The sequence below is a fragment of the Pseudochaenichthys georgianus genome, unplaced genomic scaffold, assembly GCF_902827115.2.
Source record: "Pseudochaenichthys georgianus unplaced genomic scaffold, fPseGeo1.2 scaffold_898_arrow_ctg1, whole genome shotgun sequence".
NCBI lineage: Eukaryota > Metazoa > Chordata > Actinopteri > Perciformes > Channichthyidae > Pseudochaenichthys > Pseudochaenichthys georgianus.
The window spans coordinates 31,671-58,621 of record NW_027263432.1 but is presented as its reverse complement, the minus strand read 5'-3'; the positions used below and the strand labels follow the sequence as shown (position 1 = coordinate 58,621).

At 43.8% G+C, this 26,951-nt stretch overlaps 1 protein-coding gene across 1 annotated transcript; it reads left to right on the top strand.

Moving 5' to 3' along the window:
- Positions 1–17: 17 nt before the first annotated feature.
- unc13d (unc-13 homolog D (C. elegans)) lies at positions 18–25,462 on the top strand. The gene is made up of 15 exons (XM_034080128.2): positions 18–65; positions 146–276; positions 758–875; positions 6,855–7,007; positions 7,539–7,634; positions 8,372–8,578; positions 10,608–10,682; positions 10,761–10,840; positions 12,899–13,013; positions 15,556–15,627; positions 15,731–15,814; positions 15,893–16,013; positions 16,778–16,901; positions 22,670–22,890; positions 24,925–25,462. Exons 2-15 carry the CDS (start codon positions 158–160, stop codon positions 25,029–25,031), a joined length of 1,692 nt encoding a protein of 563 aa, XP_033936019.1. The 5' UTR covers positions 18–65; positions 146–157; the 3' UTR covers positions 25,032–25,462.
- Positions 25,463–26,951: the final 1,489 nt, after the last annotated feature.

Below are 26,951 nucleotides of genomic sequence, written 5' to 3'. Positions count from 1 at the left end.
TTTCTCCTCACAGCGCCGTGCAGGTGGACGTGTTCACCGTCGTCTATAAAGCTTTCGACTACCTGGTGAGACTCCCTTTATCCTCCGCTTTAACTCAACTTCTGATGATGATCCAGTCTGATTCCTCGTCTCCTCTCCTCCACAGCTCGCAAAGGCAATGAGGGACACGCTGTCTCTGATCGAGGGTCAGATGGAGCAGACGTTAGCCAACAACCTGTTCCCTGTGTACCTGAGTCTGCAGAGCATTCAGCAGGACAAGGCTTTCCTGCAGAAGAGGTCAGTCTTTACTCCATAACCTACAGCAGGTATTCATAATGGTTCTGTCTGGGAGGCGTGTGGCGCAGTGGGTTAGTGCGTTGGTGTTCGGATCAGGGGGTGCGCGTTCCTGTGTGTTGGAGGAGGGGCTCTGTGAGGAAGGGGCAGAGTATTTTCAAATTCTAGCCACTCGAGCTGGTTTCTCCAAAGTGACCTACCCCACCTTTAAGTGCTGATTCAGACAAGAAATAGAAATAATAGAAAGGAACCCTCCCACCCCAGGACCAATGACTGAAAACAACAATATTAGTCATCTGTTAGGATGGCTAGATCGACACCCATAGATTGGACTCCTCAACTCCAATCAGAACTCGTGATATTTTGTCTGAATAGTTGTCTCCACAGCATTTCCCCGTCCCTTTGACCCCAGTTGGGAAACATAACCCAGAACACCCTCCCCTCCGGCCCCCTGAACACTAAATATGACCTCCTCTTGTCTCAGGGGAGTTCTTGAGTTGACGAACTTCCAGGAGGGTTTCAGAGAGGCGCTGCCGTACTGGCTGAACCACGCTTTCAGCACCACTCAGGACCGGCTGGAGAGGGCCGTGCAGGTGGACCAGGTAACTCACACACTTTACTCAAGTAGAAGTACAGATACTCGTGTTTAAAAGTAGAAGTACTGACTAAACTTCAACATGTGAGAAGTAGAAAGTACAGGTATTTGAGTTCAACATGTAAGAAGTAGAAAGTACAGGTATTTGAGTTCAACATGTGAGAAGTAGAAAGTACAGGTATTTGAGTTCAACATGTAAGAAGTAGAAAGTACAGGTATTTGTGTTCAACATGTGAGAAGTAGAAAGTACAGGTATTTGGGTTCAACATGTAAGAAGTAGAAAGTACAGGTATTTGAGTTCAACATGTAAGAAGTAGAAAGTACAGGTATTTGTGTTCAAAATGTAAGAAGTAGAAAGTACAGGTATTTGAGTTCAACATGTAAGAAGTAGAAAGTACAGGTATTTGTGTTCAACATGTAAGAAGTAGAAAGTACAGGTATTTGAGTTCAACATGTGAGAAGTAGAAAGTACAGGTATTTGAGTTCAACATGTAAGAAGTAGAAAGTACAGGTATTTGAGTTCAACATGTGAGAAGTAGAAAGTACAGGTATTTGGGTTCAACATGTGAGAAGTAGAAAGTACAGGTATTTGTGTTCAACATGTAAGAAGTAGAAAATACAGGTATTTGAGTTCAACATGTGAGAAGTAGAAAGTACAGGTATTTGAGTTCAACATGTGAGAAGTAGAAAGTACAGGTATTTGGGTTCAACATGTGAGAAGTAGAAAGTACAGGTATTTGTGTTCAACATGTAAGAAGTAGAAAGTACAGGTATTTGGGTTCAACATGTAAGAAGTAGAAAGTACAGGTATTTGAGTTCAACATGTAAGAAGTAGAAAGTACAGGTATTTGAGTTCAACATGTGAGAAGTAGAAAGTACAGGTATTTGAGTTCAACATGTGAGAAGTAGAAAGTACAGGTATTTGTGTTCAACATGTAAGAAGTAGAAAGTACAGGTATTTGAGTTCAACATGTAAGAAGTAGAAAGTACAGGTATTTGTGTTCAACATGTAAGAAGTAGAAAGTACAGGTATTTGAGTTCAACATGTAAGAAGTAGAAAGTACAGGTATTTGAGTTCAACATGTGAGAAGTAGAAAGTACAGGTATTTGAGTTCAACATGTAAGAAGTAGAAAGTACAGGTATTTGTGTTCAACATGTAAGAAGTAGAAAGTACAGGTATTTGAGTTCAACATGTGAGAAGTAGAAAGTACAGGTATTTGGGTTCAACAGGTGAGAAGTAGAAAGTACAGGTATTTGGGTTCAACATGTAAGAAGTATAAAGTACAGGTATTTGAGTTCAACATGTAAGAAGTAGAAAGTACAGGTATTTGTGTTCAAAATGTAAGAAGTAGAAAGTACAGGTATTTGAGTTCAACATGTAAGAAGTAGAAAGTACAGGTATTTGTGTTCAACATGTAAGAAGTAGAAAGTACAGGTATTTGAGTTCAACATGTAAGAAGTAGAAAGTACAGGTATTTGAGTTCAACATGTAAGAAGTAGAAAGTACAGGTATTTGAGTTCAACATGTGAGAAGTAGAAAGTACAGGTATTTGAGTTCAACATGTGAGAAGTAGAAAGTACAGGTATTTGTGTTCAACATGTAAGAAGTAGAAAGTACAGGTATTTGAGTTCAACATGTAAGAAGTAGAAAGTACAGGTATTTGAGTTCAACATGTGAGAAGTAGAAAGTACAGGTATTTGAGTTCAACATGTAAGAAGTAGAAAGTACAGGTATTTGTGTTCAACATGTAAGAAGTAGAAAGTACAGGTATTTGAGTTCAACATGTGAGAAGTAGAAAGTACAGGTATTTGAGTTCAACATGTGAGAAGTAGAAAGTACAGGTATTTGGGTTCAACATGTGAGAAGTAGAAAGTACAGGTATTTGTGTTCAACATGTAAGAAGTAGAAAGTACAGGTATTTGAGTTCAACATGTAAGAAGTAGAAAGTACAGGTATTTGAGTTCAACAGGTGAGAAGTAGAAAGTACAGGTATTTGTGTTCAACATGTAAGAAGTAGAAAGTACAGGTATTTGAGTTCAACATGTAAGAAGTAGAAAGTACAGGTATTTGAGTTCAACAGGTGAGAAGTAGAAAGTACAGGTATTTGGGTTCAACATGTAAGAAGTAGAAAGTACAGGTATTTGTGTTCAACATGTGAGAAGTAGAAAGTACAGGTATTTGTGTTCAACATGTAAGAAGTACCTCTCTGAAGAACCAGCACCTTACCGTGGTAGAGAGGTTTGTGTGCCCTGATGAACCTGGGGGCTGTGTTGTCTGGAACCTTGTGTTCCTGGTAGGGTCTCCCATGGCAAATTGGTCTCAGGCAAGGGGCCAGACTAAGATTGGTTCAAAAGACCTCATGAAAGGAAAAACAAGAAGTGAGGATACCCGGCCCGGAGGAAGCCCGGGGTCCCCTTCTGGAGCCAGGCCCAGAAGGAGGACTCGTCGGCGAGCGTCTGGTGGCCGGGCTTGCCACGGAGCCCGGCCGGGCCCAGCCCGAAAAGGCAACGTGGGCAACACCTCCGCTTCTCTGTCCCGCGGGCCCACCACCTACGGGAAACATCGATGGGGTCGGGTGCGCTGCCAGACGGGTGGCAGTGAAAGCGGAGGGTCTCGACGGACCAGACCCGGGCGGCAGAAGCTGGCTTTGGGGACGTGGAACGTCACCTCTCTGGGGGGGAAGGAGCCGGAGCTTGTGCGGGAGGTGGAGCGGTACCAGTTGGATCTGGTTGGGCTCACCTCTACGCACAGCGTCGGCTCTGGAACCTTACTTCTGGATAGGGGTTGGACTCTATTCTTCTCCGGAGTTGCTCAAGGTGTGAGGCGCCGGGCGGGTGTGGGGATACTCACAAGTCCCCGGTTAGGTGCTTCGTTGTTGGAGTTTACCCCAGTGGACGAGAGGGTCGCCTCCCTACGCCTGCGGGTTATGGGGGGGAAAACTCTGACTGTTGTGTGTGCTTATGCACCCAACAGCAGTTCAGAGTATTCGGCCTTCTTGGAGACCCTGGAAAGAGTCCTGTATGGGGCTCCTGAAGGGGACTCCTTAGTCTTGCTGGGAGACTTCAACGCACATGTGGGCAATGATGGAGACACTTGGAGGGGCGTGATTGGGAGGAACGGCCCCCCTGATCTGAACCGGAGTGGTGGTTTGTTACTGGACTTCTGTGCTAGTCATGGATTGGCCATAACAAACACCATGTTCGAACATAAGGATGCTCATAAGTGTACGTGGTACCAGAGCACCCTAGGCAGAAGGTCCATGATCGATTTCGTTATCGTATCATCGGACCTGAGGCCGTATGTTTTGGACACTCGGGTAAAGAGAGGGGCGGAGTTGTCAACTGATCACCATCTGGTGGTGAGTTGGGTCGAGTGGCGGGGGAAGCCTCTGGATAGACCTGGTAAGCCCAAACGTGTAGTTTGGGTGAACTGGGAACGTCTGGAGGAGGCCCAAGTTCAGGAGGCCTTCAGCTCGCACCTCCGGCGGAGCTTTTCGGGCATTCCTGTGGAGGTTGGGGACATTGAACCAGAGTGGTCGGTGTTCAAAGCCTCTATTGCCGAAGCCGCGGTGGGGAGCTGTGGTCTCAAGGTCTTAGGTGCCTCAAGGGGCGGTAACCCTCGAACCTCCTGGTGGACACCGGTGGTCAGGGAAGCCGTCCGACTGAAGAAGGAGGCCTTCAGGGATTTGTTATCCCGGGGGACTCCCGAAGCAGTTGCAAGGTACCGACAGGCCCGAAGGGCAGCAGCCTCATCCGTGGCCGAGGCAAAGCAGCGGGTGTGGGAGAAGTTCGGAGAAGACATGGAGAAGGACTTTCGGGCGGCACCAAAGTTGTTCTGGAAAACTGTCCGACACCTCAGGAGGGGGAAGCAGGGAACCATCCAAGCTGTGTACAGTAAGGATGGGACGTTGTTGACCTCAACTGATGGAGTGTTGGGACGTTGGAAGGAACACTTTGAGGAACTCCTGAACCCGACAACTCCGCCCTCTATGTTAGAGGCAGAGCTGGAGTATGACGGGGGATCAACGCCAATCTCCCGGGGGGAGGTCACTGAGGTCGTCAAACAACTCCACAGTGGCAAAGCCCCGGGGGTGGATGAGATCCGCCCGGAAATGCTGAAGGCTCTGGGTGTTGAGGGACTGTCATGGTTGACACGTCTCATCAACGTTGCGTGGAAGTCGGAAACGGTACCGAAGGAGTGGCAGACCGGGGTGGTGGTCCCCCTTTTCAAAAAGGGGGATCAGAGGGTGTGTGCCAATTACAGAGGCATCACACTACTCAGCCTCCCCGGGAAAGTTTACTCCAAGGTACTCGAAAGGAGGGTCAGGCCGATTGTCGAACCTCAGATTGAGGAGGAACAATGCGGATTCCGTCCTGGTCGTGGAACGACGGATCAGCTTTTTACTCTCGCAAGGATCCTGGAGGGGGCCTGGGAGTACGCTTATCCGGTCTACATGTGTTTTGTAGACTTGGAGAAGGCGTATGACCGGGTTCCCAGGGAGTTACTGTGGGAGGTGCTGCGGGAGTATGGGGTGAGGGGGTCTCTACTCAGGGCCATCCAATCTCTGTACTCCCAAAGCGAGAGCTGTGTCCGGGTCCTCGGCAGGAAGTCGGACCCATTTCCGGTGAGGGTTGGCCTCCGCCAGGGCTGCGCTTTGTCACCAATCCTGTTTGTAATATACATGGATCGGATTTCGAGGCGTAGTCGTGGGGGGGGGGGGTCTGCAGTTCGGTGGACTAAGGATTGCACCACTGCTTTTTGCAGATGATGTGGTTCTGATGGCTTCATCGGTCTGCGACCTTCAGCACTCACTGGATCGGTTCGCAACCGAGTGTGAAGCGGCTGGGATGAGGATCAGCACCTCCAAATCTGAGGCCATGGTTCTCAGCAGGAAACCGATGGACTGTCCACTCCAAGTAGGGAATGAGTCCTTACCCCAAGTGAAGGAGTTCAAGTATCTCGGGGTCTTGTTCTCGAGTGAGGGATCAATGGAGCGTGAGATGGGCCGGAGAATCGGAGCAGCGGGAGCGGTATTGCAGTCGCTTTACCGCACCGTTGTGACGAAAAGGGAGCTGAGCCGGAAGGCAAAGCTCTCTGTCTACCGGGCCATTTTCGTTCCTACCCTCACCTATGGTCATGAAGGATGGGTCATGACCGAAAGAACGAGATCGCGGATACAAGCGGCCGAGATGGGTTTCCTCCGCCGGGTGGCTGGTGTCTCCCTTAGAGATAAGGTGAGAAGTTCGGTCATCAGGGAGGGACTCGGAGTTGAGCCGCTCCTCCTTCGCGTCGAAAGAAGCCAGTTGAGGTGGTTCGGGCACCTAGTTAGGATGCCACCTGGGCGCCTCCCTAGGGAGGTGTTCCAGGCACGTCCAGCTGGGAAGAGACCAAGGGGTAGACCTAGGACCAGGTGGAGGGATTATATCTCTTCGCTGGCCTGGGAGCGCCTTGGGATCCCCCAGTCAGAGCTGGTTGATGTCGCCAGGGAAAAGAAAGTTTGGGGCTCTCTGCTGGAACTGCTACCCCCGCGACCCGACCACGGATAAGCGGGAGAAGATGGATGGATGGATGGATGTAAGAAGTAGAAAGTACAGGTATTTGAGTTCAACATGTGAGAAGTAGAAAGTACAGGTATTTGGGTTCAACATGTAAGAAGTAGAAAGTACAGGTATTTGTGTTCAACATGTGAGAAGTAGAAAGTACAGGTATTTGAGTTCAACATGTGAGAAGTAGAAAGTACAGGTATTTGTGTTCAACATGTGAGAAGTAGAAAGTACAGGTATTTGGGTTCAACATGTAAGAAGTCAAAGTGGTCAGAAAAATAAGTAGTGGAGTAAAGTACTGATACCAGAAACATGTACTTAAGTACAGTAACGAAGTATTTGTACTCCACTACTTCCCACCTCTGTGTTCTGATGCTTTAATATGATCTCCTTCAGAGGATAATGATGCCCCCCCCCCCCCCCCCCCCCCCCCCCTCTCAGCTCCAGCCCCTGCAGTCTGGATCTGTTCCCATTAAGCACAGCTCCTCCGCCGTGGATCTGGTGGCTTTAATCCAGCCGATCTGCCAGCTGTGGGAGAAACTGTCCTGGCCCGACCCTGAGGAGGCCTTCATGCTCATGGTCAAAATCACTGAGGTACTACCCTGACGGCCCGTCCACACGGCAGCGTGCGTTGCTTCAACGGAGACGCTGCCGTGTGGACGCACCGTAACTGAAGAATATGAACTGCTACCATTGTTTATCCGTGACTGTCAAAACAATTATCACTGTACATACAACGTTTAGCTAACGCCAGTTATTTGAACCCTTTATCCATCAGGCTAGCTTAGCTGCTAGCTTGGCTAAAGCTAATCATTTTCATTGTTTTGCTGTTTAATTAAGCTTATTATTTTTCCCCTTACCTCACACTGTCAAATGTAAATCTACTCTTAGCCTAAACTAATTATTTAACCTGTTTACTTATAGCAGATTTCAACACCCATTCCAGTTACTTTAGGTTTTTATTTCCAGATATCACCGCATTAACACATTCATCTTTTATATCGCAAGCTTCCTGAAGTGTTACAGGAATGCAAACGAGGCGTATCTGATGCTAACGTCCGGCTCCGTCTGTCCTCTCGTCTGACAGGAGAGAAGTTATGGGAGATAATAAACGTGTGTTTTCAGGATGTGTGTAAGATCGTGGTGAATTACTGCAACTTACTGAAGGAGAGAGTCCGAGAGCTGTCGGAGAACTCGGACCACGGCAGAGCCATCAACATGGTGAGGAGACAGCCTTAGATTTAGCAAACAACAACAAAACAACAGTTTGAAAACTGTCCATCTCTAACTAATCATTTCCCCCGTTTATATAATACGTGGAGCTCATTTCCACCGGTTATCTTTTACTTTAAAGCTAATAGTTTCTCTGGTTTATTCGTTACTTTAGCAGATTATTCCACTTTCCCATTAGCTTTAGTTTATCCACCCTTCATTCATCATTATTAGCTAACTTTAATTATTCAAATGTTTAACCAAGAGGCCACTTTTAGCCGAGTATATCAGCTTACATTTTTTAACTAATGCTAAGTATTGTTCCAGTTCACCTGCAACGCAAAACGTCTCATTTTGCAATTTCCCAAACTAATGTTAACCTGTGTATCTGTTACTTTTAGCCGATTCATTTTGTACCCGTTTATTCTTTAGGCCTCGAATTAGAAAACACTTTCACCTGTTTTTCTTCACTTTTCATCCATTACTTTTATCCACTGTTCATCCGTTATGTCTACCTAATGCTGACTTTAAAAGTTATTTGGGCAAATGTTACTATTTTAGCTGTTTTCTTTGAACTAATGCTTATTATTTTAACCACCCCCAACATTTAGTTCACCATATCCAATGTAATTTCAATCTGCTTCAACTGTCAAGCTATTAGGCTCCTTTGAGTCAATGCTAGTGATCTCCTGTTTATCCGATACTTTGACCTAACGTTTATTTAAATGCTATCGTCCTCCTCCCAGTTGTGTGTGGTGGTGAACGACCTGGAGCACCTGCGCTCGGTTCTGACCCGTCTTCCCACGCAGCTGAACTGGGCCGGGCTTCGGGATCGAACCCAGAATGTGATCGGAGAGAACCAGTTTCACAACACGCTGCCCGCCCAGCTGCAGCAAGCCAAGAGCGTCCTGGCGCGAGAGATACGGTCCGCTTTAGACACTCTGGGGAAGCAGGTGAAGCATCCTTACATCTACAACAACTTTTTTGTAATAATTAGGTGCAATATATATACAGAGATGGCAAAAGTAGAAAGTACAGGTATTTGAGTTCAACATGGGAGAAGTAGAAAGTACAGGTATTTGAGTTCAACATGTGAGAAGTAGAAAGTACAGGTATTTGAGTTCAACATGGGAGAAGTAGAAAGTACAGGTGTTTGTGTTCAACATGTAAGAAGTAGAAAGTACAGGTATTTGAGTTCAACATGTAAGAAGTAGAAAGTACAGGTATTTGAGTTCAATATGTAAGAAGTATAAAGTACAGGTATTTGAGTTCAACATGTAAGAAGTAGAAAGTACAGGTATTTGAGTTCAACATGTAAGAAGTAGAAAGTACAGGTATTTGAGTTCAATATGTAAGAAGTATAAAGTACAGGTATTTGAGTTCAACATGTAAGAAGTAGAAAGTACAGGTATTTGAGTTCAACATGTAAGAAGTAGAAAGTACAGGTATTTGAGTTCAACATGTAAGAAGTAGAAAGTACAGGTATTTGAGTTCAACATGTAAGAAGTAGAAAGTACAGATATTTGTGTTCAACATGTAAGAAGTAGAAAGTTCAGGTATTTGAGTTCAATATGTAAGAAGTATAAAGTACAGGTATTTGAGTTCAACATGTAAGAAGTAGAAAGTACAGGTATTTGAGTTCAACATGTAAGAAGTAGAAAGTACAGGTATTTGAGTTCAACATGTAAGAAGTAGAAAGTACAGGTATTTGAGTTCAACATGTAAGAAGTAGAAAGTACAGGTATTTGAGTTCAACATGTAAGAAGTAGAAAGTACAGGTATTTGTGTTCAACATGTGAGAAGTAGAAAGTACAGGTATTTGAGTTCAACATGTAAGAAGTAGAAAGTACAGGTATTTGGGTTCAACATGTAAGAAGTAGAAAGTACAGGTATTTGAGTTCAACATGTAAGAAGTAGAAAGTACAGGTATTTGTGTTCAACATGTAAGAAGTAGAAAGTACAGGTATTTGAGTTCAATATGTAAGAAGTATAAAGTACAGGTATTTGAGTTCAACATGTAAGAAGTATAAAGTACAGGTATTTGTGTTCAACATGTAAGAAGTAGAAAGTACAGGTATTTGAGTTCAACATGTAAGAAGTAGAAAGTACAGGTATTTGGGTTCAACATGTAAGAAGTAGAAAGTACAGGTATTTGAGTTCAACATGTAAGAAGTAGAAAGTACAGGTATTTGAGTTCAACATGTAAGAAGTAGAAAGTACAGGTATTTGAGTTCAACATGAGAGAAGTAGAAAGTACAGGTATTTGAGTTCAACATGTAAGAAGTAGAAAGTACAGGTATTTGAGTTCAACATGAGAGAAGTAGAAAGTACAGGTATTTGAGTTCAACATGTGAGAAGTAGAAAGTACAGGTATTTGAGTTCAACATGTAAGAAGTAGAAAGTACAGGTATTTGAGTTCAACATGAGAGAAGTAGAAAGTACAGGTATTTGAGTTCAACATGTGAGAAGTAGAAAGTACAGGTATTTGGGTTCAACATGTAAGAAGTAGAAAGTTCAGGTATTTGAGTTCAACATGTAAGAAGTAGAAAGTACAGGTATTTGAGTTCAACATGTAAGAAGTAGAAAGTAAAAAGTGGTCAGAAAAATAAGTAGTTGAGTAAAGTACTGATACCAGAAAAATGTACTTAACTGCAGTAACAAAGTATTTGTTCTCCAATACTTCCCACCTCTGTATATATATATATATATATATATATATGCCGTTAATAACTGGACTATTTATACCTGGCTGCTAAATCTTCTGAACTGTTACAGGATGTGTATTTTGTAAATGGTGTAATCTTGTGTATTTCTTTAATACTTTTGTATGCATGCTTTAGGTAGTAGCATGAAGCTTTCTCTGGCTCTTTTCTGCCGTATCAAATGTACATGTCCCCTCTGTGGGACGGATAAAGGTATTCTGATTCTGATTCTGAAAACGTAGGGAAGCTTCTAACCCCACCCCCACATCTGCTTCTCCAGTTAAACACAGATATTGAGACGCATGTCCGAAACATGTCCACCAGGAATAGGATTCCCTCCAAGTCCACGGAGGATGTAGGTGACTTTAACATGATAACAAATACACAGATGTCTTTTAAGTTGGTCTGATATCAAACCCCTTCCTTTGTTCAGGCTGCAGACCCTCTGATGCGCTACCTGGAGCAGGAGCTGCATTATATGAATGAAAACCTGGTTCAAGAGAACTTCAACAGGTACGCCGTTAGCTCGGATGCTAACATGTTGATTGTATCCGGTGCGCTGCTGCATCCCCTCAGGGCCATGTGTTGTGGACCGGTTAAATGCACTAAAAGATTACAGTTTTTACTCTTAAATCAGAAAAAGACAATATTTCAAATAAGCTTTTTACACGTCTTATGGAAATGAGTGTTGCTGTTTATTAGCAGCTTCAAAATGTGATTTATTTTACCAGAAGTGAACGCCTTTTCAGACCGTTCAAACTCTGCATCCCTCCTCCATTTATTGGCTTCTTGAAAAGGTCGGCATTGCAATATTTTCACGTTTCCAAAAACCCTTTCTTCTCCAGTCATGATGCTAAAGAACTGGGTATTTAAAGGGAAAGGCATAATGTTTATTATCGGGGCAAGATAGGGTGTAGAAACAGAGGGGAAACTTCTGAAGCAATAGGAGTCAGGACTCTCCCCTAGTTTCCACCGGGTCCGTCTGCGCCGCGGCGTTCACAGCAATCGCGGCCATTCTAGTCAATCGGTGCTATTCCACCAGACGCGCCGCGCTACGGCCCGTCCACACGGCGGCGTGCGCTGAAGCTTCCAACGCTTCTGCCCGTTCACTTTGGATGGGGTGACGTCAATTTTAGCCAAACTGCATTTTGGGAAGCAACGCGGAGCGTTGCTGGCGTTGCTCACGGAGTCAGGACTCAGAGACACGAGGAGAGCTGGAGCTCTGATGGAGTCAGGACTCAGAGAGACACGAGGAGAGCTGGAGCTCTGATGGAGTCAGGACTCAGAGAGACGAGGAGAGCTGGAGCTCTGATGGAGTCAGGACTCAGAGAGACACGAGGAGAGCTGGAGCTCTGATGGAGTCAGGACTCAGAGACACGAGGAGAGCTGGAGCTCTGATGGAGTCAGGACTCAGAGACACGAGGAGAGCTGGAGCTCTGATGGAGTCAGGACTCAGAGACACGAGGAGAGCTGGAGCTCTGATGGAGTCAGGACTCAGAGAGACACGAGGAGAGCTGGAGCTCTGATGGAGTCAGGACTCAGAGAGACACGAGGAGAGCTGGAGCTCTGATGGAGTCAGGACTCAGAGACACGAGGAGAGCTGGAGCTCTGATGGAGTCAGGACTCAGAGACACGAGGAGAGCTGGAGCTCTGATGGAGTCAGGACTCAGAGACACGAGGAGAGCTGGAGCTCTGATGGAGTCAGGACTCAGAGACACGAGGAGAGCTGGAGCTCTGATGGAGTCAGGACTCAGAGAGACACGAGGAGAGCTGGAGCTCTGATGGAGTCAGGACTCAGAGAGACACGAGGAGAGCTGGAGCTCTGATGGAGTCAGGACTCAGAGACACGAGGAGAGCTGGAGCTCTGATGGAGTCAGGACTCAGAGACACGAGGAGAGCTGGAGCTCTGATGGAGTCAGGACTCAGAGACACGAGGAGAGCTGGAGCTCTGATGGAGTCAGGACTCAGAGACACGAGGAGAGCTGGAGCTCTGATGGAGTGAGGACTCAGAGACACGAGGAGAGCTGGAGCTCTGATGGAGTCAGGACTCAGAGACACGAGGAGAGCTGGAGCTCTGATGGAGTCAGGACTCAGAGACATGTCTCGGGCCACGGTCTGACCACACGGTAGAGATGAACCCTCCTGCAGCTCCAGGTTGTAGTTCAGAGTGTGATCACCAACATGCTTCAATACAGAGACTAAACAGCTGAGGACACTGGATCACATGTGTTGTCTCTTATGGCTCGGGGTCCTCTACGCCTGAGGAGGAAGTGTTCCAGTTGTCCCACAACAATAACTATCTGACCGAGCCCCTCCTTAGGGGGATAGCGGCTGCTCGAGGCTGGGCTTCTGCGTCAGAGGGCGAAGGAGGACACGAGGGCGAAGGAGGACACGAGAACAGAAACCATTGCTCTTTGTTTTTGTTTGATTGACGTAACATGAGAAAATAAACCCTACAAATAAAACCTCCCCCATGGACAACGGACTTTTCTATTTCGTCTTTTGTTTGGTTTATTTTCCTGTTTGAGATCCCAGCTGCTTACACTTGGTTTCCTCCTCCTCTTCTTCTAGTCTCCTGATTCCGTTGTGGATCAACTCGGTGAAGACCCTCCACCAGGTGGCTGCTCAGCACCACCAGCAGGAAGGACTGATGGTGCTCTGCCAGAGGCTGCAGTACACTCTGCAGGTCAGTCAGCAGCCTTTAAACACGTGTCCCCTCGTCTTCACGTCTCTTCTACATCAACATGTGTCCCCTCTTCTCCATGTCTCTTCTACATCAACATGTGTCCCCTCTTCTCCATGTCTCTTCTACATCAACATGTGTCCCCTCTTCTTCACATCTCTTCTACATCAACATGTGTCCCCTCTTCTTCACATCTCTTCTACATCAACATGTGTCCCCTCTTCTTCATGTCTCCTCTACATCAACATGTGTCCCCTCTTCTTCACGTCTCTTCTACATCAACATGTGTCCCCTCTTCTCCATGTCTCTTCTACATCAACATGTGTCCCCTCTTCTTCACATCTCTTCTACATCAACATGTGTCCCCTCTTCTTCATGTCTCTTCTACATCAACATGTGTCCCCTCTTCTCCATGTCTCTTCTACATCAACACGTGTCCTCTCTTCTTCATGTCTCTTCTACATCAACATGTGTCTCCTCTTCTTCATGTCTCTTCTACATCAACATGTGTCCCCTCTTCTCCATGTCTCTTCTACATCAACATGTGTCCCCTCTTCTCCATGTCTCTTCTACATCAACATGTGTCCCCTCTTCTCCATGTCTCTTCTACATCAACATGTGTCCCCTCTTCTCCATGTCTCTTCTAAATCAACATGTGTCCCCTCTTCTTCATGTCTCTTCCACATCAACATGTGTCCCCTCTTCTTCATGTCTCTTCTACATCAACATGTGTCCCCTCTTCTCCATGTCTCTTCTACATCACCATGTGTCCCCTCTTCCTCATGTCTCTCCTACATCAACATGTGTCCCCTCTTCTTCATGTCTCTTCTACATCAACATGTGTCCCCTCTTCTCCATGTCTCTTCTACATCAACATGTGTCCCCTCTTCTTCGTGTCTCTTCTACATCAACATGTGTCCCCTCTTCTTCGTGTCTCTTCTACATCAACATGTGTCCCCTCTTCTTCGTGTCTCTTCTACATCAACATGTGTCCCCTCTTCTTCATGTCTCTTCTACATCAACATGTGTCCCCTCTTCTTCATGTCTCTTCTACATCAACATGTGTCCCCTCTTCGTCATGTCTCTTCTACATCAACATGTGTCCCCTCTTCTTCATGTCTCTTCTACATCAACATGTGTCCCCTCTTCTTCATGTCTCTTCTACATCAACATGTGTCCCCTCTTCTTCATGTCTCTTCTACATCAACATGTGTCCCCTCTTCTTCACGTCTCTTCTACATCAACATGTGTCCCCTCTTCTTCACGTCTCTTCTACATCAACATGTGTCCCCTCTTCTTCACGTCTCTTCTACATCAACATGTGTCCCCTCTTCTTCACGTCTCTTCTACATCAACATGTGTCCCCTCTTCTTCATGTCTCTTCTACATCAACATGTGTCCCCTCTTCGTCATGTCTCTTCTACATCAACATGTGTCCCCTCTTCTTCATGTCTCTTCTACATCAACATGTGTCCCCTCTTCTTCATGTCTCTTCTACATCAACATGTGTCCCCTCTTCTTCACGTCTCTTCTACATCAACATGTGTCCCCTCTTCTTCACGTCTCTTCTACATCAACATGTGTCCCCTCTTCTTCATGTCTCTTCTACATCAACATGTGTCCCCTCTTCTCCATGTCTCTTCTACATCAACATGTGTCCCCTCTTCTCCATGTCTCTTCTACATCAACATGTGTCCCCTCTGTGGAAAGAGACTCTGAAAGTCTCAGGAAACAAAGATTCTCTCTCTTTTTGATCCATTTCTATAAAAACCTGTCTGAAAATGAGTTGATCAGATTTTGGCCACTTGATGATGTCATAACGATGTTTTGGCTTGAGTAACCATCAGCCAATCAGCAACAAGGTAACCCCCCCCACCCCACCCCACCGCCACCGTATCAACTTGGAACATTTTGATGTCTGTTGTACCAGAGAAGAAGAAGAAGAAGAAGGCATTTAGTAGTAAATTAAAGTCTCTTTGAAAGCAATGGACGTAGTCAGCATGACTTGTTTGTTTTGAAGCCACAAATTGGGCAATTTGGAAATCAGCAAATCAGTTGTTGTTGAAGAAGTGACATTCCAGTCTTGTACCAAAAGAGTTAGACAAAAAAAAGTTGGAAAATATATTGACTTAATAATGAAATCATGTCAGAAGTTTGCACATTGACTTCTATACAATCTGACTTATTGCAACTAGCGGTGTCGCCCCCTGCTGGATGTTAAGAGAATGCAGATTTAAGGCATTTCTGCATTAGCTCTATTTTCCAGAGCCCGAAGTTGCCGAAATTAACTTTTAGTACAAGGACAACTTTTTAAAATAATGCCCATTTACTTTTTTCTGCTATAGCTAGGGTGCTTTAACCTTAGCTTAGCATAAAAGACTATAAGCACCGTACAAAGGTCAAGTAAATCAACCAACTAGCATCTCCTAAACTCACTAATAACAACTTCAATCTTTTTGGGGAACATTGACTGAAACATGTTCGGGTTTTATTGGGGTTGGCCTAGCCTTACGGTACATTTTATTTTGTGTTGTGAATATTTCAGTGCCTGGAGCAGTGCTTCAACGCTGAGGGGAATGGGCTCCCTCTGGATATATTACACTCTGATGAGTACAAGGTGAGTAAGCTAAGACACAAAGCTAAGTCCACATTTCCTCAGATCAAAATGAAAAAGAAACAGTCTTTAATATAATCTCATGTTCTTCTCCGATGTCTCCAAGGCTCTCAAAGCTCACCTGTCTCACAACTCTCTGAGCAGCAGGAAGCTTGTGGAGAAGTTTCTGGAGGGGAAAGTATGGGAGCAGGTGAGAGATGCAAAAAGCTTCTTTAACGCCGACATGGTAGGGGTTCAGATTTGTAACCAGTTTTTTCTTATATGACAGAAAGTGTACAACGGAGAGAAATATGGTGCGGTCACCCTCCTGGCGTCCTACAGGAGGTCAGACCAGAGACTCAGGATCGAGGTGTTGAACGCCATGAACCTCCTACCAATGGACTCTAATGGTAAGACAAACAACTTATAGAGTGGAGCAGGAATTACGTATTCTTTAATTGAACCCTGAAGGCAGCATCTCCAAGGTTCCCTCCACAAAAATCCAATTGGATTTTGGATAATTGCAGGAAATAACCTCCACGTTTATGATTTGTTCAGCAGGATAATCTCCACATATTAACACCACTTTATGTTTTTGAAGTAAAGAGCTAATGTTGGGCTATAAAGGAAAGAGCGGTCACATGACTTCACGTCACCACCGCTAAGCTAAAGGTGGCTAATGTTGGGCTATAAAGGAACTACAGCACGGTCACATGACTTCACGTCACCACCGCTAAGCTAAAGGAGGCTAATGTTGGGCTATAAAGGAACTACAGCACGGTCACATGACTTCACTTCACCACCGCTAAGCTAAAGGTGGCTAATGTTGGGCTATAAAGGAACTACAGCACGGTCACATGACTTCACTTCACCACCGCTAAGCTAAAGGTGGCTAATGTTGGGCTATAAAGGAACTACAGCACGGTCACATGACTTCACGTCACCACCGCTAAGCTAAAGGAGGCTAATGTTAGGCGTCTCAGGCTAACGACCAAAAACACATTAAGAAAACCTGTGACTTCCAGACAAAGGGACAGGAAGAGCTAAAATCCTGACTTATTTCTGTTTTTTTTTTACTTTTTCCTGCACAACTTTATTGCATCCGTAGAGATGCATTACTGGAAATTCACATTCCTATCTTTCCTGATATCCTGATGCTTGGGTGTTTTTCCAGGTCTGAGCGACCCCTTTGTGCAGCTGTGTTTGGAGCCATACCACATTTTCCCTGAAGTGGAGCCTCGCTGCACGCAGATCAAAAACTGTGATCTCAACCCCCTTTTCGACGAGGCCTTTGAATTGTAAGTTATACGTCTATAATATTCTATGTCACATCGCAGTGTTAACATGTACCGTCACCAGTAGAGTACAAATACTTCGTTACTGTACTTAAGTACATTTTTCTGGTATCAGTACTTTACTCCACTACTTATTTTCTGACTACTTTTTACTTTCTACTTCTCACATGTTGAACTCAAATACCTGTACTTTCTACTTCTCACATGTTGAACTCAAATACCTGTACTTTCTACTTCTCTCATGTTGAACTCAAATACCTGTACTTTCTACTTCGTATATTTTGAACACAAATACCTGTACTTTCTACTTCTTACATGTTGAACACAAATACCTGTACTTTCTACTTCTCTCATGTTGAACTCAAATACCTGTACTTTCTACTTCTTACATGTTGAACACAAATACCTGTACTTTCTACTTCTTACCTGTTGAACACAAATACCTGTACTTTCTACTTCGTACATTTTGAACACAAATACCTGTACTTTCTACTTCTTACATGTTGAACACAAATACCTGTACTTTCTACTTCTTACCTGTTGAACACAAATACCTGTACTTTCTACTTCTTACATGTTGAACACAAATACCTGTACTTTCTACTTCTTACATGTTGAACACAAATACCTGTACTTTCTACTTCTTACCTGTTGAACACAAATACCTGTACTTTCTACTTCTTACCTGTTGAACACAAATACCTGTACTTTCTACTTCTCACATGTTGAACTCAAATACCTGTACTTTCTACTTCTTACATGTTGAACTCAAATACCTGTACTTTCTACTTCTCACATGTTGAACTCAAATACCTGTACTTTCTACTTCTTACATGTTGAACTCAAATACCTGTACTTTCTACTTCTTACATGTTGAACTCAAATACCTGTACTTTCTACTTCTCACATGTTGAACTCAAATACTTGTACTTTCTACTTCTTACATGTTGAACACAAATACCTGTACTTTCTACTTCTTACATGTTGAACCCAAATACCTGTGTCCCTGAGCAAGGCACCGTTCCCCACACTGCTCCCGGGCGCCGTTCAAAATGGCAGCCCACTGCTCCTAACACAGGATGGGTCAAATGCAGAGAAACAATTTCCCCACGAGGGATTAATAAAGTATATCAAATCAAGTTATGAGTACTTTTGACTGAAGTACACTTCAAAGCCTCTTTACTTTTACTTGAGTAAAGAAGTTTAGTCAGTACTTCTACTTTCACCAGAGTATTTTTAAACACGAGTATCTGTACTTCTACTTGAGGAAAGGATGTGTGTACTTCTGCTTGAGTAAAGGATGTGTGTACTTCTACTTGAGTAAAGGATGTGTGTACTTCTGCTCGAGTAAAGGATGTGTGTACTTCTACTCGAGTAAAGGATGTGTGTACTTCTACTTGAGTAAAGGATGTGTGTACTTCTACTCGAGTAAAGGATGTGTGTACTTCTACTTGAGTAAAGGATGTGTGTACTTCTACTTGAGTAAAGGATGTGTGTACTTCTACTTGAGTAAAGGATGTGTGTACTTCTACTTGAGTAAAGGATGTGTGTACTTCTATTTGAATAAAGGATGTGTGTACTTCTACTTGAGTAAAGGATGTGTGTACTTCTACTTGAGTAAAGGATGTGTGTACTTCTACTCGAGTAAAGGATGTGTGTACTTCTACTTGAGTAAAGGATGTGTGTTCTTCTACTTGAGTAAAGGAAGTGTATACTTCTACTTGAGTAAAGGAAGTGTGTATTTCTACTTGAGTAAAGGATGTAGGATGTGTGTATTTCTACTTGAGTAAAGGATGTGTGTACTTTTACTTGAGTAAAGGATGTGTGTACTTCTATTTGAGTAAAGGATGTGTGTACTTCTGCTCGAGTAAAGGATGTGTGCACTTCTACTCGAGTAATGGATGTGTGTGCTTCTACTCGAGTAAAGGATGTGTGTACTTCTACTCGAGTAAAGGATGTGTGTACTTCTACTTGAGTAAAGGATGTGTGCACTTCTACTCGAGTAAAGGATGTGTGTACTTCTACTCGAGTAAAGGATGTGTGTATTTCTACTTGAGTAAAGGATGTAGGATGTGTGTATTTCTACTTGAGTAAAGGATGTGTGTACTTTTACTTGAGTAAAGGATGTGTGTACTTCTACTTGAGTAAAGGATGTGTGTACTTCTATTTGAGTAAAGGATGTGTGTACTTCTGCTCGAGTAAAGGATGTGTGCACTTCTACTCGAGTAATGGATGTGTGTGCTTCTACTCGAGTAAAGGATGTGTGTACTTCTACTGAGTAAAGGATGTGTGTACTTCTACTTGAGTAAAGGATGTGTGTACTTCTACTTGAGTAAAGGATGTGTGTACTTCTACTTGAGTAAAGGATGTGTGTACTTCTACTTGAGTAAAGGATGTGTGTACTTCTACTTGAGTAAAGGATGTGTGTACTTCTACTTGAGTAAAGGATGTGTGTACTTCTACTTGAGTAAAGGATGTGTGTACTTCTACTTGAGTAAAGGATGTGTGTACTTCTACTTGAGTAAAGGATGTGTGTACTTCTACTTGAGTAAAGGATGTGTGTACTTCTACTTGAGTAAAGGATGTGTGTACTTCTACTTGAGTAAAGGATGTGTGTGCTTATACTTGAGTAAAGGATGTGTGTACTTCTACTTGAGTAAAGGATGTGTGTACTTCTACTTGAGTAAAGGATGTGTGTACTTCTACTTGAGTAAAGGATGTGTGTACTTCTACTTGAGTAAAGGATGTGTGTACTTCTACTTGAGTAAAGGATGTGTGTACTTCTATTTGAATAAAGGATGTGTGTACTTCTACTTGAGTAAAGGATGTGTGTACTTCTATTTGAATAAAGGATGTGTGTACTTCTACTTGAGTAAAGGATGTGTGTACTTCTACTCGAGTAAAGGATGTGTGTACTTCTACTCGAGTAAAGGATGTGTGTTTCTTCTACTTGAAGTAAAGGAAAGTGTTAAATAAAGGATGTGTGTACTTCTACTTGAGTAAAGGATGTGTGTACTTCTATTTGAATAAAGGATGTGTGTACTTCTACTTGAGTAAAGGATGTGTGTACTTCTATTTGAATAAAGGATGTGTGTACTTCTGCTCGAGTAAAGGATGTGTGTACTTCTGCTCGAGTAAAGGATGTGTGTACTTCTACTCGAGTAAAGGATGTGTGCACTTCTACTCGAGTAAAGGATGTGTGCACTTCTACTCGAGTAAAGGATGTGTGTACTTCTACTCGAGTAAAGGATGTGTGCACTTCTACTCGAGTAAAGGATGTGTGCACTTCTACTCGAGTAAAGGATGTGTGTACTTCTACTCGAGTAAAGGATGTGTGTACTTCTACTCGAGTAAAGGATGTGTGTACTTCTACTTGAGTAAAGGATGTGTGTACTTCTACTTGAGTAAAGGATGTGTGTACTTCTACTTGAGTAAAGGATGTGTGTACTTCTACTTGAGTAAAGGATGTGTGTACTTCTACTTGAGTAAAGGATGTGTGTACTTCTACTTGAGTAAAGGATGGATGTGTGTACTTCTACTTGAGTAAAGGATGTGTGTACTTCTACTTGAGTAAAGGATGTGTGTACTTCTACTTGAGTAAAGGATGTGTGCACTTCTACTTGAGTAAAGGATGTGTGTACTTCTACTCGAGTAAAGGATGTGTGTACTTCTACTTGAGTAAAGGATGTGTGTACTTCTACTTGAGTAAAGGATGTGTGTACTTCTACTTGAGTAAAGGATGTGTGTACTTCTACTTGAGTAAAGGATGTGTGTACTTCTACTTGAGTAAAGGATGTGTGTACTTCTACTTGAGTAAAGGATGTGTGTACTTCTACTTGAGTAAAGGATGTGTGTACTTCTACTTGAGTAAAGGATGTGTGTACTTCTACTTGAGTAAAGGATGTGTGTACTTCTACTTGAGTAAAGGATGTGTGTACTTCTACTTGAGTAAAGGATGTGTGTACTTCTACTTGAGTAAAGGATGTGTGTACTTCTACTTGAGTAAAGGATGTGTGTGCTTATACTTGAGTAAAGGATGTGTGTACTTCTACTTGAGTAAAGGATGTGTGTACTTCTACTTGAGTAAAGGATGTGTGTACTTCTACTTGAGTAAAGGATGTGTGTACTTCTACTTGAGTAAAGGATGTGTGTACTTCTACTTGAGTAAAGGATGTGTGTACTTCTACTTGAGTAAAGGATGTGTGTACTTCTACTGAGTAAAGGATGTGTGTACTTCTACTTGAGCTAAAGGATGTGTGTACTTCTACTTGAGTAAAGGATGTAGGATGTGTGTACTTCTACTTGAGTAAAGGATGTGTGTACTTTTACTTGAGTAAAGGATGTGTGTACTTCTACTTGAGTAAAGGATGTGTGTACTTCTGCTCGAGTAAAGGATGTGTGTGCTTCTGCTTGAGTAAAGGATGTGTGTACTTCTACTCGAGTAAAGGATGTGTGTACTTCTACTCGAGTAAAGGATGTGTGTACTTCTACTCGAGTAAAGGATGTGTGTGCTTCTACTGGAGTAAAGGATGTGTGTACTTCTACTTGAGTAAAGGATGTGTGTACTTCTACTCGAGTAAAGGATGTGTGTACTTCTACTCGAGTAAAGGATGTGTGTACTTCTACTCGAGTAAAGGATGTGTGTACTTCTACTCGAGTAAAGGATGTGTGTACTTCTACTCGAGTAAAGGATGTGTGTACTTCTACTCGAGTAAAGGATGTGTGTACTTCTACTCGAGTAAAGGATGTGTGTACTTCTACTCGAGTAAAGGATGTGTGTACTTCTACTTGAGTAAAGGATGTGTGTACTTCTACTTGAGTAAAGGATGTGTGTACTTCTACTTGAGTAAAGGATGTGTGTACTTCTACTTGAGTAAAGGATGTGTGTACTTCTACTTGAGTAAAGGATGTGTGTACTTCTACTTGAGTAAAGGATGTGTGTACTTCTACTTGAGTAAAGGATGTGTGTACTTCTATTGAGTAAAGGATGTGTGTACTTCTACTCGAGTAAAGGATGTGTGTACTTCTACTTGAGTAAAGGATGTGTGTACTTCTACTTGAGTAAAGGATGTGTGTACTTCTACTTGAGTAAAGGATGTGTGTACTTCTACTTGAGTAAAGGATGTGTGTACTTCTACTCGAGTAAAGGATGTGTGTACTTCTACTTGAGTAAAGGATGTGTGTACTTCTACTTGAGTAAAGGATGTGTGTACTTCTACTTGAGTAAAGGATGTGTGTGCTTCTACTCGAGTAAAGGATGTGTGTACTTCTACTCGAGTAAAGGATGTGTGTACTTCTACTCGAGTAAAGGATGTGTGCACTTCTACTCGAGTAAAGGATGTGTGTACTTCTACTCGAGTAAAGGATGTGTGTACTTCTACTTGAGTAAAGGATGTGTGTACTTCTACTTGAGTAAAGGATGTGTGTACTTCTACTGGAGTAAAGGATGTGTGTGCTTCTACTTGAGTAAAGGATGTGTGTACTTCTACTCGAGTAAAGGATGTGTGTACTTCTACTCGAGTAAAGGATGTGTGTACTTCTACTCGAGTAAAGGATGTGTGTACTTCTACTCGAGTAAAGGATGTGTGTACTTCTACTCGAGTAAAGGATGTGTGTACTTCTACTCGAGTAAAGGATGTGTGTACTTCTACTCGAGTAAAGGATGTGTGTACTTCTACTCGAGTAAAGGAAGTGTGTACTTCTGCCATCTCTGATTAGACTAACGAACAAAACAGCAGCGCACTTCTAACTAATAGATCTTTGTACCACAGTCTGATTTCTCTGGAGCAGTGCCAGGCTTCAGGAGCGTGTCTGGTCGTCACCGTGTTCGATCACGACACTTTGAGGTCGGACGACTTTGAAGGCGAGGCGTTTTTGGGACTGAAGGCCATCCCGGGAGTCGCAGGACAAATGGAGGGAAACGCACTCAGCTTACATCCGGACGCCGTTCCTGCTCAGATCAGACTGTCTCTGATGCATCCTAAACCCAACGGTAAGGTCACCCGGGTCGGGTCCACTCGTTTGGACATCGCCTAGTGATTTAGAATGAACTCTGTATATCAAGTAATATTTGAGATCGGATTGGCAAACAATTTAGAATCTGTATTTACCGCCATTCAAACGAGAGCGAGTGTTTTACCAGAAAAAGGGGCGTGGCCTTGCATAGAGGGAAAGTGTGTTGCTTTCATCTGTCTCACTAACGACCTTTTTGACGTTATTTGGATTCACTTAAAATGTTAATATATTCTTCGTTCTTCACACGCCCACCAAGCGCCATGGAAATCAACCTGCTAACGAACAGAGAGAGGGATTTATTACTAGTTTAAAGGTCTCCTATTGTTCTGTTTCTCATCAGTATACCACAGGTCTCAGATATATCCAGAGCCTGTCTCTGATTGGCTGAAACACCAAACAGATCATTGCAGCATTACCCATAATCCCCTAATGGTTACTCAAGACAACACATCGTTATGACATCATAAAGTGGCCAAAATCTGATCAGCTCATTTTCAGACAGGTTTTTATAGAAATGGATCAAAAAGAGAGAGAATCTTTGTTCCTGAAACTTTCAGAGTCTCTTTCCACGGAGGGGACACATGTTGATGTAGAAGAGACATGGAGAAGAGGGGACACATGTTGATGTAGAAGAGACATGAAGAAGAGGGGACACATGTTGATGTAGAAGAGACATGGAGAAGAGAGGACACATGTTGATGTAGAAGAGACATGAAGAAGAGGGGACACATGTTGATGTAGAAGAGACATGAAGAAGAGGGGACACACGTTGATGTAGAAGAGACATGGAGAAGAGGGGACACATGTTGATGTAGAGGAGACATGAAGAAGAGGGGACACATGTTGATGTAGAAGAGACATGAAGAAGAGGGGACACATGTTGATGTAGAAGAGACATGAAGAAGAGGGGACACACGTTGATGTAGAAGAGACATGAAGAAGAGGGGACACATGTTGATGTAGAAGAGACATGGAGAAGAGGGGACACATGTTGATGTAGAAGAGACATGGAGAAGAGGGGACACATGTTGATGTAGAAGAGACATGAAGACGAGGGGACACACGTTGATGTAGAAGAGACATGAAGAAGAGGGGACACATGTTGATGTAGAAGAGACATGAAGAAGAGGGGACACATGTTGATGTAGAAGAGACATGAAGAAGAGGGGACACATGTTGATGTAGAAGAGACATGAAGAAGAGGGGACACATGTTGATGTAGAAGAGACATGGAGAAGAGGGGACACATGTTGATGTAGAAGAGACATGAAGAAGAGGGGACACGTGTTGATGTAGGAGAGACATGAAGAAGAGGGGACACATGTTGATGTAGAAGAGACATGAAGAAGAGGGGACACATGTTGATGTAGGAGAGACATGGAGAAGAGGGGACACATGTTGATGTAGAAGAGACATGAAGAAGAGGGGACACGTGTTGATGTAGAAGAGACATGAAGAAGAGGGGACACATGTTGATGTAGGAGAGACATGAAGAAGAGGGACACATGTTGATGTAGAAGAGACATGAAGAAGAGGGGACACATGTTGATGTAGGAGAGACATGGAGAAGAGGGGACACATGTTGATGTAGAAGAGACATGAAGAAGAGGGGACACGTGTTGATGTAGAAGAGACATGAAGAAGAGGGGACACATGTTGATGTAGGAGAGACATGAAGAAGAGGGGACACATGTTGATGTAGAAGAGACATGAAGAAGAGGGGACACATGTTGATGTAGAAGAGACATGAAGAAGAGGGGACACATGTTGATGTAGAAGAGACATGAAGAAGAGAGGACACATGTTGATGTAGAAGAGACATGAAGAAGAGGGGACACATGTTGATGTAGAAGAGACATGGAGAAGAGGGGACACATGTTGATGTAGGAGAGGGGACACATGTTGATGTAGAAGAGACATGGAGAAGAGGGGACACATGTTGATGTAGGAGAGACATGAACAAGTGCATAATAGGTGACCTTTAAAATAACCAAACTGTTTTTATTCCCAGACGACAACATCCTGCGGCTGCTGGAGTCGAGGAGAGGCGAGAGAGAGGCTCAGGCCTACGCGAAGAAGCGAAGACAGCGAGAGAAACAGTCCCAGCAGGGGATTTAACCCAAAACAAAAAACACAAGACAGTTGTTCTTCTTCCAAAAATATACAATTTGTTTTAATGATCTGTACCAAAAACATGGGAATCCACTCAGACAGAAACCCTGGAGATGGATGAGCGGTGGGCAGGATGCTGAGATATGGGTTTAATCTAAGACTTGCATTTAATCAATCATCCGTCTGCTTCTCTGATGCTTTGTCTAATCAGTGCAAGAAATAGCTATGATTTAATCAACGATGCGTGTGTATGAATAAAATATATATAAGACGAGATTTGACATGTCAAAGATACGGAAGAGGATTAGGGCCACATGTGAATATATTTCAATTCTGACTGTCTTCCCAAAATTGAACAGATTCTCAAAAAATATCTTTTATTTTGTAAAGAAAAACTGAATAATTAATAAAGTCATGATTCTTGAAGAAAGTAACAATTCTGAGAAAAAAGTATTCAATTTTTGTTCCTAAACTAAAACATTTTTTCAGAGATGCTGATCCTGGGTCTGTTCGGGGTTTTAAGATGCTGATCCTGGGTCTGTTTGGGGGTTTTAAGATGCTGATCCTGGGTCTGTTTGGGGGGTTTAAGATGCTGATCCTGGGTCTGTTCGGGGGTTTTAAGATACTGATCCTGGGTCTGTTCGGGGGTTTTAAGATGCTGATCCTGGGTCTGTTCGGGGGTTTAAGATGCTGATCCTGGGTCTGTTCGGGGGTTTAAGATGCTGATCCTGGGTCTGTTCGGGGGTTTTAAGATACTGATCCTGGGTCTGTTCGGGGGTTTTAAGAGGCTGATCCTGGGTCTGTTCGGGGGTTTTAAGATGCCGATCCTGGGTCTGTTCGGGGGTTTTAAGATGCCGATCCTGGGTCTGTTCGGGGGTTTTAAGATGCTGATCCTGGGTCTGTTCGGGGGTTTTAAGATGCCGATCCTGGGTCTGTTCGGGGGTTTTAAGATGCCGATCCTGGGTCTGTTCGGGGGTTTTAAGATGCTGATCCTGGGTCTGTTGGGGGGTTTTAAGATGCTGATCCTGGGTCTGTTCGGGGGTTTTAAGATGCTGATCCTGGGTCTGTTCGGGGGGTTTTAAGATGCTGATCCTGGGTCTGTTCGGGGGTTTTAAGATGCTGATCCTGGGTCTGTTCGGGGGTTTTAAGATGCTGATCCTGGGTCTGTTCGGGGGTTTTAAGATGCTGATCCTGGGTCTGTTCGGGGGTTTTAAGATGCTGATCCTGGGTCTGTTCGGGGGTTTTAAGATGCTGATCCTGGGTCTGTTCGGGGGGTTTAAGATGCTGATCCTGGGTCTGTTCGGGGGTTTTAAGATGCTGATCCTGGGTCTGTTCGGGGGTTTTAAGATGCTGATCCTGGGTCTGTTCGGGGGTTTTAAGATGCTGATCCTGGGTCTGTTCGGGGGTTTTAAGATGCTGATCCTGGGTCTGTTCGGGGGTTTTAAGATGCCGATCCTGGGTCTGTTCGGGGGTTTTAAGATGCTGATCCTGGGTCTGTTCGGGGGTTTTAAGATGCTGATCCTGGGTCTGTTCGGGGGTTTTAAGATGCTGATCCTGGGTCTGTTCGGGGGTTTAAGATGCTGATCCTGGGTCTGTTCGGGGGTTTTAAGATGCTGATCCTGGGTCTGTTCGGGGGTTTTAAGATGCTGATCCTGGGTCTGTTCGGGGGTTTTAAGATGCTGATCCTGGGTCTGTTCGGGGGTTTTAAGATGCTGATCCTGGGTCTGTTCGGGGGTTTTAAGATGCTGATCCTGGGTCTGTTCGGGGGTTTTAAGATGCTGATCCTGGGTCTGTTCGGGGGTTTTAAGATGCTGATCCTGGGTCTGTTCGGGGGTTTAAGATGCTGATCCTGGGTCTGTTCGGGGGTTTTAAGATGCTGATCTTGGGTCTGTTCGGGGGTAAATATCAGAATGCTGACTTTTTTTC

Excerpts from the sequence above, each read along its gene's own strand:
- unc13d (XM_034080128.2), top strand. The coding sequence starts at position 158 with ATGAGGGACACGCTGTCTCTGATCGAGGGTCAGATGGAGCAGACGTTA. Across the intron at positions 7,008-7,538 it reads TCATGGTCAAAATCACTGAG|GATGTGTGTAAGATCGTGGT; the intron begins GTACTACCCTGA and ends GTGTGTTTTCAG. Across the intron at positions 10,841-12,898 it reads GTTCAAGAGAACTTCAACAG|TCTCCTGATTCCGTTGTGGA; the intron begins GTACGCCGTTAG and ends CTCTTCTTCTAG.